The sequence below is a fragment of the Podarcis melisellensis genome (assembly GCF_964234715.1).
Source record: "Podarcis melisellensis genome assembly, chromosome: 6".
Lineage (NCBI taxonomy): Eukaryota > Metazoa > Chordata > Lepidosauria > Squamata > Lacertidae > Podarcis > Podarcis melisellensis.
In genome coordinates, this window is record NC_138538.1 from 38,367,509 (window position 1) to 38,380,653 (window position 13,145).

The window sequence follows — 13,145 nt, forward strand, 5'->3', positions numbered from 1 at the left end:
TTAAACCCATCTTGAAGACACTAGCTTCACTTGTTATTTTTTAATTATCTTTCACTCTGTCTTCCTTAATTTGGGATATTTATACCTGTCACTGAGCTGTGCCAGTTAAAAGAAAAAAGGAGTATAAATAATTCTCTCTCTCTCTCTCTCTCTCTATATATATATATATAAACTGAAACAAAATATTATAACAACAGATGTTTCCCCTGCAGTAATAGTTTCCGGTCCTAAGCTAAAAATAAAAGCTATTATGCCAGTAAATGAATATAAATTAAAAAATAATCTACTAAGGAATTTCCTTGCTTATCATGTTTCCATAAAATAAGTGAGTTTATCTTCATGGTTATAACCGTATATCCATGATAATGATGTTTTCTCAGTTGCAGGAAAGTGTATTCTAATTTTCATTAGGGAGTCTCTATGAAAATTAATTTCTAGGTTGAAAAATATAGGATGGCCTACTAAGTATGGGAAATTCTGCTCATACTTTTCAGGTTCATGTAATTATTATTACTATGGTTTATTGTAAAAAATAATAATTACAGTGCCCCCCCATGTAATTTTAAATCACATAAATTAAACTTGTGTACCCCACCTCACCCCCAAGTTCAAATATAAACCTCCCAGAGATTGGGAACGGTATTCACATTAATCTACAGCAGTAGAAAATAGTAGATAACCACAGTAGGTACCACTGCAGTGGGAAGGTAAACAGCATTTCCGTACACTGTGGTTTTTCTCGCGGTGTCCTGTTGCACCAGAAGTGGTTTAGTCATGTTGGCCACATGACCTGGAAATCTATCTGCAGACAAATGCCGGCTCCCTCAGCCTGAAAGCAGAGTTGAGCGCCACACCCCATAGTTGAATTCGACTGGACTTAGCCAGCCGGGGTCCTTTACCCTTAACAGCAGTAGAAAGATGGTCTTTCAATAAAATATTTGTTTTTGCATTTGGCCAGAAATGCTAAAATCAGAATCTCTGTGGTAACATAGAAATTGTTGAGACTTGTAGGTGTATTTTCAATTTACTGGGCATTATACTAGGGACGGAGAGCAGGCAGGGGCGTGGCTGGTCGCATCCCGGGGGTGTGGCACGCCGTCCGTGGGGGCATGGCACCTAGCACGGTGGGGGGGCGCACAGCGTGTGTCCGGGGGGGGCAGTCACGATGGTACCCCGCTCCCTGATAGTGCTGGGGGCGGTGCGCTCCCCGCACGCACCCCCATTCCTCCGCCAATGGGCAGCAGTGATGTATCTTTAGCAAAGATTAGAACTACCTCATACCTGTCAACTGCTCCAGAAAAAACGGGACATCTCATTTTTTTTCCTCACAAAAGGACAGTGGTCAAAGTGGCTGCCATGATTTTGCACGATTTTGGGCTGCACTTTTTTCAGGCATGGCACCCAAAAGCACACATTTTGGGGTGCTGCCCAAGATTGCTGCCCTGAAAAAAGCATTTTGGGGGAGCAGTGATTTTGTGTAGCACCCCAAAACATTCATTTTTGGGTGCTGTGCCAGGAAAAATTTGCTGTGATTTGTGCAGGAGGGTTGATCTGGAAGATAGTGTCCTGGATATGGGGGTGCATTGTATTGGAAAAGCCAAACTAGAAGTTACACAGGTCAGAAACTTTGGCCTTCCAGATGTCACTGAACTACAACTCCCATCATCTCTGATAATTGACTGTGCCAGCTGGGGCTGATGGGAATTGGGAGTCCAATAATATCAGAAGTTCCCCACCTGTCTTACACTTAACATGCGGTTGCTACCAAAAATGGCTGCTTGTCTAGATTCCCCCTCCCTGTCCCTGTCTAACAGAACCCATCTGTGCCTAGATGGTTACAATGCTGTAGTTTGCTCTGATGCTGCTCTCCAACATTGACTGCTACTTATACTTATTGGGTAGGGGGAGTGCCACACTGAATGTCAATGTAAACTATGAAGCCTGCTAACATAAAACAATGGCGTGGGAGAATAAAGTGTGGAACAGAAGATGGACCACAGAGGAAAGACATATGCAATATAAGCTCTTCTGGTTCTACCTCTGATTTCTGTGCATTCAGCAGAACCTCTGCATAATGCCTATGTGCACATAGCCCATATACATGCAAGATGAATGCATGTAGTTTCACATCAGAGGTTCTGCTGCATTGATAGAGGTCAGAGCATAGGGCCGAAGCTTAGTGGTCCAGCATATACTCTAGTAGGTAGCCTTGTTGGTCTGTCGTAGTTGAAACAAATAAAAAAATTCCTTCCAGTAGCACCTTAGAGACCAAATAAGTTTGTTATGAAGACAGAAGTGCCTGGCGTGCTCTGGTCCATGGGGTCACGAAGAGTCGGACACGACTAAATGACGAAACAACAACAACAAGTTTGTTATTGGTATGAGCTTTGTGTGCATGCACACTTCTTCAGCATATACTCTGCATGCAGAAAGTTCCTGGTTGAACTCCTAGCATCTCGGGTGAAAATAAAGATTTAGCAGGAGATATCAAAGACCTCTCTGTGAGGCAGACTTTGGGCAGCTACTGCTAGTAATAGGAGGCAATACTGGGCTAATTGTGCCAATGTATAAGGCAGCTTCATATGTAAATCCACTTCCTCTCTAGTTTAGGTGGAATTGTGGCTTTGTTGTATGGTAGAATCCTGTGGAACTTAAAACAAGTATGAGTTAACGTTAACACTTGTATGTGTGAAGTAATTAAAAGAAGGGCAAGCAAAATGTTTTTAGTGTGATTTATCTCATTTAATTTAGAGAAATCCAGTGACAATGAAGCTTCTTGTTACTTGCAGTGACACCCAAATAAAACAAGGACTAATTTCATTGGTTTTGAAAATCATGCTTGCTTACATTTCAGAATGTTTCCAGTTACAGGCAGTGTCCCCTCCTGGGTTAACTTGATGTTAATTCACATTAAGTTATTCATTTTTTTCCCCTCACTCTACCATTGCTTATTTTGTACTAGGAGCCAGAACTGGATTCTTGTAAGGTTTTTCCCCAAGTTCCCTCCAACGATTTGTGATCTGTTTGCAGTTTTTAAAATTCTGACATGCACCATGTTGCTGTTATAACACATGAAATGTGCATTTATATTCTCTACTTATGTAGTGTTCATATTAGATTACCTTCAAAAAGCTTTCTGTGACATTTTTACACAGTTTTAAATTCTGGGAATGTCCTGTCCACAGTGATAGAAAGCAGTTTCCAGGAAAGAGTTAAACTGATGTAATATTGTAGGGCGGAAGTTTAACAAATGTGAGAACTATATAAAGCTATGAGATCAGAGGTTTGGAAACATCTTTTAGAAGGGAATCCTATCGAACTCAGTACTGACCTCACTTTTACTCATAGGCACTGCTTAACAGTTCACCGTTGGAAATAATGTTACAGTGGAGTTTTAAAGTACTGAAGGAAAGGCATTTATTCTGGACAGTGTTCTGTGCTTTGAGCCTGCTGGGTGAGTATTCGGTATGGGGGGGTGGACCCAACCTTACAACTGCTGTGTTACTTGCAGACAGAAAATGAAGAATGAATCTTGTTCTGCCTGTGCCATAGTTATTGAATACTGACGAAAGTTTATCTCTTGTAATATCTGTTAGATAGCTAGATGCTAATAACATTAGAAGCAAACTGGTAAACAGAATGCACAGCATGTAAAGGAATAGTGCACACAACTGAAATACTCTAATTAGTGGCATATAGAATTTTTGCAGGTTTTATAGTTGTATAGTTGCCAATGTGCAGAAGTGGCATACAGAAGGATATCAGATGCACACATTTTATTCATGGTTTTGCAATTCTCCATACCAGACATCTCCAGTGATTGTTAGCAAGGCTTCAGTATCCCAGAGACTAACATACATTATTTTTATTAAACATAAAATCCTAGACTGTGTAGCTGAGCGCGTCTGTTTGTAGTCTGCTAGCCTATAGTGGTTGGCACAACTGACTACTTTTGGTAATTACTGTTGCTATTTTTGAATGCTTATGCATTTTATTTGTACAACTTAAAAAAGTAATGATTAGGGAATGTTATGTTACTATTTTCTAAGTTGAAGGTACTGCATAGTGTATGTATAGCACAACTGAGTATTTTGCACACTTTTGCAGCCAGACTACTTTAATTTCTCTTTATCCACTAGACCATAAGACCCTCCTTAGACAAGTCACTGGGCTGTATTCCTGTCTTTTTAATGTTTATTGCACTTTTTAGTACTCCCCAAAGGATCGTGCTTATCCTGCTCTGAAGCTGGCACGGACTGTTTATTTATGTTGCGGGGTTTTGTTTTTCCTTCTTACATCTACTGGCCAAGTCACAGTTCATATGGCAGTTGTATTTGCTGCCCGTGTACATCAAGTGAGCAGGAGAGATGTGTGTCTGCAGCTGGTCACAGCATGTTTCAGGGACATCATTTTGGTGGCTATGCAATTAATTGCCCTCATGTTTTAAACCATTCAGGTTCAAAATTTCAAAGATTTTGAAAGGAAAAAGCAAAGTAAGGCCTAATTTGTGTGGCTGCAATTAACTTTGTAAACAAATAAATACAATATAGTCTGCTTTTTCAGTGTCATGTGTGAAAATTGTCCTGAGGCTGGCTTTCTAACATCCAGATATAGGGTTTTTTTAAAAAAAAAATACATGTGGAATTGCTACTGCTGCAGTATCTGCAAGTTCAGTGTTGAACTTTATTAAACCCTTTTGAAATTTTATCTAATTTTATCTAGTAATTGAAAAAGCAATATGATGCTCTATTCCCTTTAAAAAGTAGGTTTCACTCCACACAATTACAGTACTTGATCCAGCTAGGGAGAAAATCATGTAAGCACATTTACCAATGAAATCCAATGTTGAATAAAGATAGGAATCGGCATGCATCTGTCTATTATGACTCTCATTCATACTACATTGAAAGGCTACTAATGTGAATGAGAAGGTGCATCCAGGTCCATTAGTTATGTACAAATAGAGCTGGATTTCCATCGCAATTAGAGATGCTTTCCAACACATGAATTTGCATTTTGAAGATGCACATAGGGTTCTGTTTTTGGCTCCTGTCTACACTTGGCAAATATTTTCAAGGTAATTTTACGCCTGTGTGTCTTGGCTTCGTCTTCTGCAATAATACTTTATCTTCTTGGGCATATTGCCTAGAAATGTATGCATGAAAAGCATTATGTCATAGTTAAAGCAGTGGTGGAATGCAGGCATACAAAGCTTGCTTAGCTGCCTAGATATATCCTCATCAGTGAGTTTGCATTTTCTATTAGGGAAACATGGTTTTTGTTTTGGTAAGTAAAGCACATCTTGGGCTGTGAACGTGCTGGATTTCCCTCTCTAAAACATGAAAAACAAATGGGTTTAATTTGTGTTCTATCATGGCATGCAAGTAAATCCCATGCCAAAACCTCCATCACCTTAGAACGTACAGTACACTATTACTAACTTTCAGAAATATACTAATCAAACTGAATAGGCTTCAGAAGACTATCAGCTAAAACCATGCATTTCTCTGAATATGTAATTGTTTTTATTTTGTATTTTTATGCTGTGAACCGCCCTGAGATCTTCAGACTTAGGGTGGTACAGTGGTACCTCAGGTTAAGTACTTAATTCATTCCGGAGATCCGTACTTAACCTGAAACTGTTCTTAACCTGAAGCACCACTTTAGCTAATGGGACCTCCTGCTGCCGCCGCGCCACCGGAGCCCAATTTCTGTTCTTATCCTGAAGCAAAGTTCTTAACCTGAAGCACTATTTCTGGGTTAGCGGAGTGTGTAACCTAAAGCGTATGTAACCTGAAGCGTATGTAACCCGAGGTACCACTGTATACAGATTGATTGATTGATTGATTGATTGATTGAATAAATAAATAAAGTTAGTTAAACACATTAAGAACAAGAGTAATTTACAGATACATTCTTACGGTGACAGTATTGTGAGGTGGCACTTGGTAGTTGAGGAAATGTCCCGTCCCCCCTTGGTCCACTGGCTGTGTACACAACATACATTTAAAGCACCCCACCCCCACAAGAATCCTGGTAGCTGCAATTTGTTAAGGGTGCTGGGAATTGTAGTACTGTGGGAGGAGGTAAACAACACTTTGTTTGCATGTGGATAGTATGTCATTTTCTTGGCACAAAGGTCAACCACTTTTATGTCTATTTCCTGTTCCTAATTTTCAGCATCAGTTGTGTTTTCCCAGGCTACCTTGAGGTATGTATGGGTAAAAATATTAAGTGCAAAAATGAATTATACACATCCAAACACACTGTAGACTTGAACTGGTAAACCTAAACCAGTCACATTTTTCCAGCACATGTTCTCTGCATGCCCGCAGCTCTTAGGTCATACACAACTCCCTTTCACACATTACATGTTTACCACAGCAAACAGAAATGTAACCATAGCCTACATGATTGTGAAGCAGCTTTTAGGGGTTTTGTTCTGCATAGATAGTAGTACACTTGATGACATTCAGAGGCATCAAGTGATACATTGATCTGATCCTGCAAGGTTCTGCAAGACATCTATTGTGAGATGCTAGTTTCTCAACTCCCACTGATGTATATGAAAATAAGGTCAGTTTTCCCAATTACCAAAAAGATGGCTTATGTTCTGAGAGCATCTTATTGTAACTTTATTTGTTTCTTTATTTAACTTGATTTTCACTGTGACTTCATAGTTCACACACACTTTTAACAAAGTTACACTGTTTTATGTGCACATGTTAAAATGTAATGTATGAATGCAACAAACATACAGTGGTGCCTCACAAGACAAAAATAATTTGTTCCACGAGTCTTTTCGTCTTGCGATGTTTTTCGTCTTGCGATGTTTTTCGTCTTGCGAAGCACGGTCCGTCGCAACTGCGCCTCTTCAAGCGGCTTTAGGAAAAAAGCGAACAAACTCGCAAGACGTTTTCGTCTTGCGAAGCAAGCCCATAGGGAAATTCGTCTTGCGAAGCGACGCAAAAACCGAAAAACCCTTTCGTCTTGCGGGTTTTTCGTTTTGCGAGGCATTCGTCTTGCGGGGTACCACTGTATTCCTATAAACATGCCTATTATATGCTACTAGGGAGCTAGGATTTTCCATAGCGCCCCCCCCCATGTGTGTGCTAAGAAACAAATATATGTTTGCCACTACATAATGTCTGAAGCAAGAGAAAACTCCTACATGGAAACAACTTAAATATTGCAAAAAGCATGTAACAACAACAACAATTTATTATTTATACCCTGCTCATCTGCCTGGGTTTTCCCAGCCACTCTGGGCGGCTTCTAACAAAATATTAAAAATACAATAAAACATCCCTAAACAGGGCTGCCTTCAGATGTCTTCTAAAAGTCAGGTAGTTGTTTATTTCCTTGACATCTGATCGGATGGTGTTCCACAGGGCGGGCTCCACTACTGAGAAAACTACTACCATGTCATATGTGGCAATCTCAACCATGTCTAAATATAGTTCGCAAGTGTGATTTATATATACAGGAGTAGTAACATAGTGCCCTCCTTATATTATTGAACTCCAACTCCCATCATCCCTGACTATTAGCCATCCTGCAGGGTATCTAACAACATCTGGAGGGTGCCATGTTGTCTGTCCGTGTTGTCTGTCCATGCTATGTAGGAAGCTTTACCCCTTGAAGTGAATCTGACATTCCAGATTTCAGTCCTGATGACCACCATGTTTGTGGTCAATCTGTTTTAAATAAGAATGTTGCAATCACAGCTGATTGTTAATTATGTTATTTAGAAAACTATATCAATATACAAGCCAGCTTCTGCTTTTCATGTCAAGATAATGTTTTTGATGTTGCTTTTGGCCTCATAAAAGATGCCTAAATATTAAATTAACTGTTCAAGAAAAGTTACCTTTGGCATGAGTAATTGAATATTCAAGAAGCCTGAACCTGACATTCCCTACAAATTAATAATTATACAGTTTGGATGCTAAATTTCATTTTGACATTTACAAATTAATTTTATTTGAAATGTGTACCTATCAGATAGTGTGTTCATTCAGTTAGACTTAAGTGCAGTCTAGAACAGAAAATTCATAATGTGATTAATCATTACAGATTTAAATTCAAATAGTTAATAAACAACTAAAGACAAATTACCTGAGCTGAAATGAAATATTCAAGCAATTACATTCAAATTATTTCAGTCAGGCTTCAAAGTTTACAAAGATTATAGAACCCAGATATTCATATAATTTAATCCATTGTCTGAATAATTAGCTATTGAAATAGCAGGCTAGCAGCCAAGCAAAAATCTCTTTTATCAGTTTTGTCTGAGTGTTGATTAGGTGAGCATGCTTGCAATGATGTAATGGCTTAAGCTGTCATCCTCTCTCCTTCCCACATTCTCTTCGCCCTTTTTTGGCATTGTTCGTGACTGCAAAAGCCCACACCCAAATCCTGTCTGGGCCATATGGAATAGGAAAAAGGGTTCAGGAGGGGGAGAGAATAGAATTTTATCGGATATTTCCAGAGGGAAAGGGACTCCACCCTTTGAATTCCTGCCACATGGCAGGAGAGGAGCAAAGCTAGAGATTCATGAGTAATGTAGCTCAGAGTCCCCAAATGTGGTGCTCATTATAACTGCTGGAAGAATAAAATATAAATACTGATGGAATTCGTAATCCTGGCCTCTCGGTTTCAGTTATTTCCCATTTCATCCAAGATATGAAATTCTGGATCTGAGCATTATCACTGCTAGCATGCTATGGGATCAATATGATATTCTTTTGCATTCTGAGTACTAATAAAGGTGCTTACCACTACCTCCCATTTTCATTTTTAATCTCATTCAATCTATCATTATAATATCCAGTTATAATTGGGCAATCAAACAAGTGGACATACCAGTTAAGAGGGCTGCGGCTGCTTTTCATGTTACTTTTTAAAGTTGCAAGTTCACCATCTGGAAGATCTAAGAAGACACATAAAATCATTAAGTGAGACTTAACTGAGCAAAGTGTTACTGAGCAAAGACTTGTGTTCAGCATGTCTCAGAAATTGATTCAAATGTCTATGGAATCTCTCCCAGAGACATACATGTTTATAATATTACTCATATTTCCCCATGTATCCTCAGATACAAGTGTAATTCCCAAAAGTATATCCATGCAGTAGAGACTGTGAGACAGTAAACCATATTTATTCCCCCCTTTGTGCATGTATGTAATTTTTTTAAAGCAGCTTTAAATTTATTTATTTATCATGCAGCTTATTTGCCTATTTTTGGTGCCATTACAAAACAGTGTACATTTTGAACTTTATGGCATGAAACCTGAAAGTTCATATGAATGCCTTATATCTTCACCGTGGACTTAGCACGACAGTATGCCTTTATTGGTGAATACATTTACACAGATCACATGCTGTTCCATGGGCTCTGGGCAGCAGGGGTGGCCCTACCATTAGCCAGAGCATGACAGTTGCCTCGAACAGCAGATTTTGGATGTCATGAAAACACAGCAAGTGGTTAGTTATTTAAATTATTGTTATTGTATTTTTACTACCAGGGAGGAAGAAGATGTGCTTGTGGTACTTTTTACCTCAGATGCTAAGACAACTTGAATGGCCTTGGGTACTGTGTATCTTAATTCAGTGGGAAGGGTGCCATTTACTGCTCCACAACAGGCACCCAGTCTTGGGAGCTGGCCCTGCTGGGCAGCTTACACCAATTTCATCACCCATCTTATTTCTCACTACCCCAAAGTAACTCATATTATAGATACTGGGTTTGGCAGTTTTGAGCGGACCAAAGAGGTCATAATTAAACAACAACAACAAATGTCATTTCTCTCCATGAGCACTTGTCCCTGCCTTTCCCTTCAAATTCTGCTCTTTGACAAATGTACGTTATTCAAATTCTCTTAACCTTACTTAGACTCCTTCCTGCCATCTACAGCAGAAACAAAAGTCAGGTGTGAGAGGAGGCAGACAACTTTCACTGAAGAAAGAGAGAGAGAGAGAGAGAGAGAGAGAGAGAGAGAGAGAGAGAGAGAGAGAGAGAGAGAGAGCATGAGGAACCCCATTCCAGCTGCTGGAGCAACAGCAGGTGGAGACATTGCTACTTCTTTTCCTCTTCTTCCTGACAGGGCAGTTTCCTAAATGGCTGCCATGTAAGGAGAGCTGTTGCCTATATATGTGCCCGGGCTATAATTTTTCTATAACCACAAACAGTGGTGATGGGAACACCTAAGATGTGGTAGCCAATTAATAAAGCAATATTTACTTAACAATTATTAACAGGTTTCTGTGCTTGAATCAGAATAACACATGTGGAAAGCCAACAGAGGGGTGTGTGTGTGTGTGTGTGTGTGTGTGTGTGTGTGTGTGATATGGAGAGAGAGATTCAGCAACCAGCCTGTACATCTTATACTGGTGCGCTGAGTGGGGGAGCAATATCCAAAATACACTGGCCCTGTCTGAACAGTGTGGTAGCAATATGAAGAGGATGAATGACGTTATGAAAAGCTCATTAAGCAGTATTATTCCTTATTTTAAAAACCAACATTGCTAGGCAGAGTGCGTAGTTTAAAGAACAGGATGGTTAACAACAGTAGTAATGAAATTTATCATTTCTATAGTGGGGTTATTTTTTTGGTGTTCAGTGTTATAATTATCTCAACAATCCTAACAGCCCAGTAAGGTAGCCTTTGCCAACTTGGTGCCCTCTGGATATTTGGGGCTACACTCCCATCATCCTCAGCCAGCATGGCCAACAACTGATGGGAATTGTAGTCCAAAAACATCTGGAGGGCACCAGGTTTGTGAAGGCTGTTGTAATGTATATCAGTATTATTCAGAAGGCCCATGGTGTACTTGCCGTGAACATTGTGATGGAAGAGTATATTTATGGGTGCATTATAGTCTTTTGGTAAAGTTTGCTCTTTTTATTTAAATTACAACATCAATTAAAGCTGCAATCCTACACCTACTTACCTGGGAATAAGACCTGCAGCACTCAGTGGATCTTACATCTGAGCAGGCATGTCTAGAATTACCTGTTACATTACACTCTCAGGGAGTATGAAAAATAGTGTGCTCACGATTGATTATACAGAGGAAGCTAAATATACAAACTCCCTTTGTTAGCCTCACAGCTTACACAGTTTCACCCAATAAAGGTTAAGGTCTTTCCATTTGTTTCTGTGGAGACAGATATTTGAGTAGCGTAGGTAATGATGTAGAACTTCCGTTTGACTGTGTGAGGACAAATCATTTTAAAGATGTGTTTATGTTGCTTGGGGACTATTTGATTTGATTTGGGACAAATAGTTCTCAGTTAATTGTCTTTGGAAAGCCAAAGGGGACCAATACTTGGAGCAAATAATATTTTGCTAAAGTTTGCAGAATGCAAATAATATTAAACTTGGCAAAATGTCATTCCTCTCCAACAACTAGTTGATATAAACAAAGGGGTGTGTGTTTTTTTAATGCAAACTGTAACATGTAGCGGCTTCAAACACCAGTGGTTTTATGTTTCTTGTGTCCACTTGGCTTCAGCAATGCAGTGCAAACTCTCAGTGCTAATAAATTCATACAGAGTTTCCAAAACTAATGAAAACAAGCTGTGCATAAAATTGTGACAATTGAGGCAAATTCCATGCCCATGTGCGCTGTTAAGGATCCTTTGGGCTCTAACGATACAGAACAATTTGAAGTTTCATAGTGTGAAGTATCTACATGAAGTGTAAAAGTAGGAAAATTTGGGTGTGGCTGTGGCAGGGAAGGAATAAATAAATAAGAAATAATTAGGACCTTGTTTTACAGTATTTGAGGTGGAGAATATATTTGCCAAAATGTTAAGGTGATTTCTAAAACATCTGGAAAAATTCAGAAGTTTTTGTTTGGGTGGTTGTGGCACTTGGGGAGGCCAAGTGTTAGGAACTATGCCATTGTAATGAAGTAAGACTTTCTGCTAATGTCCATGTAAACAATGGCACACACTCATGAAGGCTTATGAAAGCGGTATATGACGCTGATTACTCTATTTATCCTTTGCCACAAAAATCTTGTCTCCTGTTCTTGATTTGATCTAACTTGTTCTTGGGGAAACAAAATGTAGCAACTATTTTTTATTTTATTTTTTTGTAATCAGGCTGCAGAATGCATTGTAAGTCCTTTTCGTGTACAAATCAGGTCTAAAGAATTATATCGGTGGAGCAATTTGGATTGCCAGCTAATCAGCTTTGCAAGTTGATTCAAACATCCCTTTTCTACTGTCCTCAAAGTGTGGTGCATAATTAAGGAGTTACTAGTAGAATACAGAAGTTTACAAATCTTTCCTGTGCAGCATGTTGAACATTGTCTTGAAATCTGAATATGTACATCTAATGATAGCCAACATATTTTGCAAATGAAGATAATCCAGTCCCTCCTTACAATGAAACATGGGTGAGAAGTACTGCTTGGTTGGCTGTTTAGTTCACCCTATCCCCTTATACTGTATTTAGATAGATCTGCCTGCTCTGTTTATAAGGAGACAAAATATTACGATTAGAGTTTATTTAAAATGCTACCCATTTAAATCTTATCTCTTTTCCTGTAATTCAATTTCCTTCCAGGCACCTTCATCTCATGGAACTAAGTAATCTTTTTTATTCTTCATTGAGGTTTTAATGCTCATTACTAACGGGATGGCTTTTAATGGATAAACAATTCTTTTTTCATGAACTTGGGCAATCAGGATAAGCAACTTAAGGATTTCTAAAAGGTGGCTGCGTATAGGTTTTACAAACTGTACAGATATAACTATATATCTGTAGCTAAAATTTCAGAGCTTTTAGCAGTGAAGACCCCCTTCCGGGGTTTTTTTTATTTCTATTATCCAAAATAGAGGATGAGGCAAGTGCATGAAAGAGATAATGATCAGGTTGGAAAGCAGTTTGTGAACCTTGAGTATTTGGATGGGTTTTATTTATTTATTTATTTATATCCTGCCCAGTGGAACAAGTTGGTCTTAACTGCCCATCTGAATGAATGGAAAGAAGAAGCCTGGTGGATCTACCCAGAAAGGATGTTGCACAATAAAGATGCCACCACATAAAAGGTCCTGTCTCTCACGCCTAACTTCCAAGCAATAAAACAGAGAGAATGGCTTCTGATGTTGATCTCAGTCCTTGAGCAGACTG

General features: G+C 39.1%; 2 protein-coding genes across 4 annotated transcripts in view; one reads left to right on the forward strand and one right to left on the reverse strand.

Moving 5' to 3' along the window:
* LOC309372669 (uncharacterized protein) overlaps positions 1-13,145 on the reverse strand; it is a gene marked incomplete at its 5' end in the record, with an annotated part of 113,047 nt that overhangs the window by 26,098 nt on the left and 73,804 nt on the right. For all 3 annotated transcript variants that reach the window (XR_014169580.1, XM_081916491.1, XM_081916492.1), the window contains one exon: positions 8,866-8,932. Coding sequence is in view for 2 of the 3 variants with exons in the window: in XM_081916491.1 (XP_081772617.1) it covers positions 8,866-8,932 (67 nt within the window). The remainder of the gene's footprint in view (positions 1-8,865; positions 8,933-13,145) is intronic.
* CD34 (CD34 molecule) overlaps positions 3,276-13,145 on the forward strand; it is a 39,920-nt gene continuing 30,050 nt past the window's right edge. Inside the window, exon 1 of the mRNA XM_081916442.1 lies at positions 3,276-3,454. Coding sequence (XP_081772568.1) covers positions 3,379-3,454 — 76 coding nt within the window. The 5' untranslated portion in view covers positions 3,276-3,378. The remainder of the gene's footprint in view (positions 3,455-13,145) is intronic.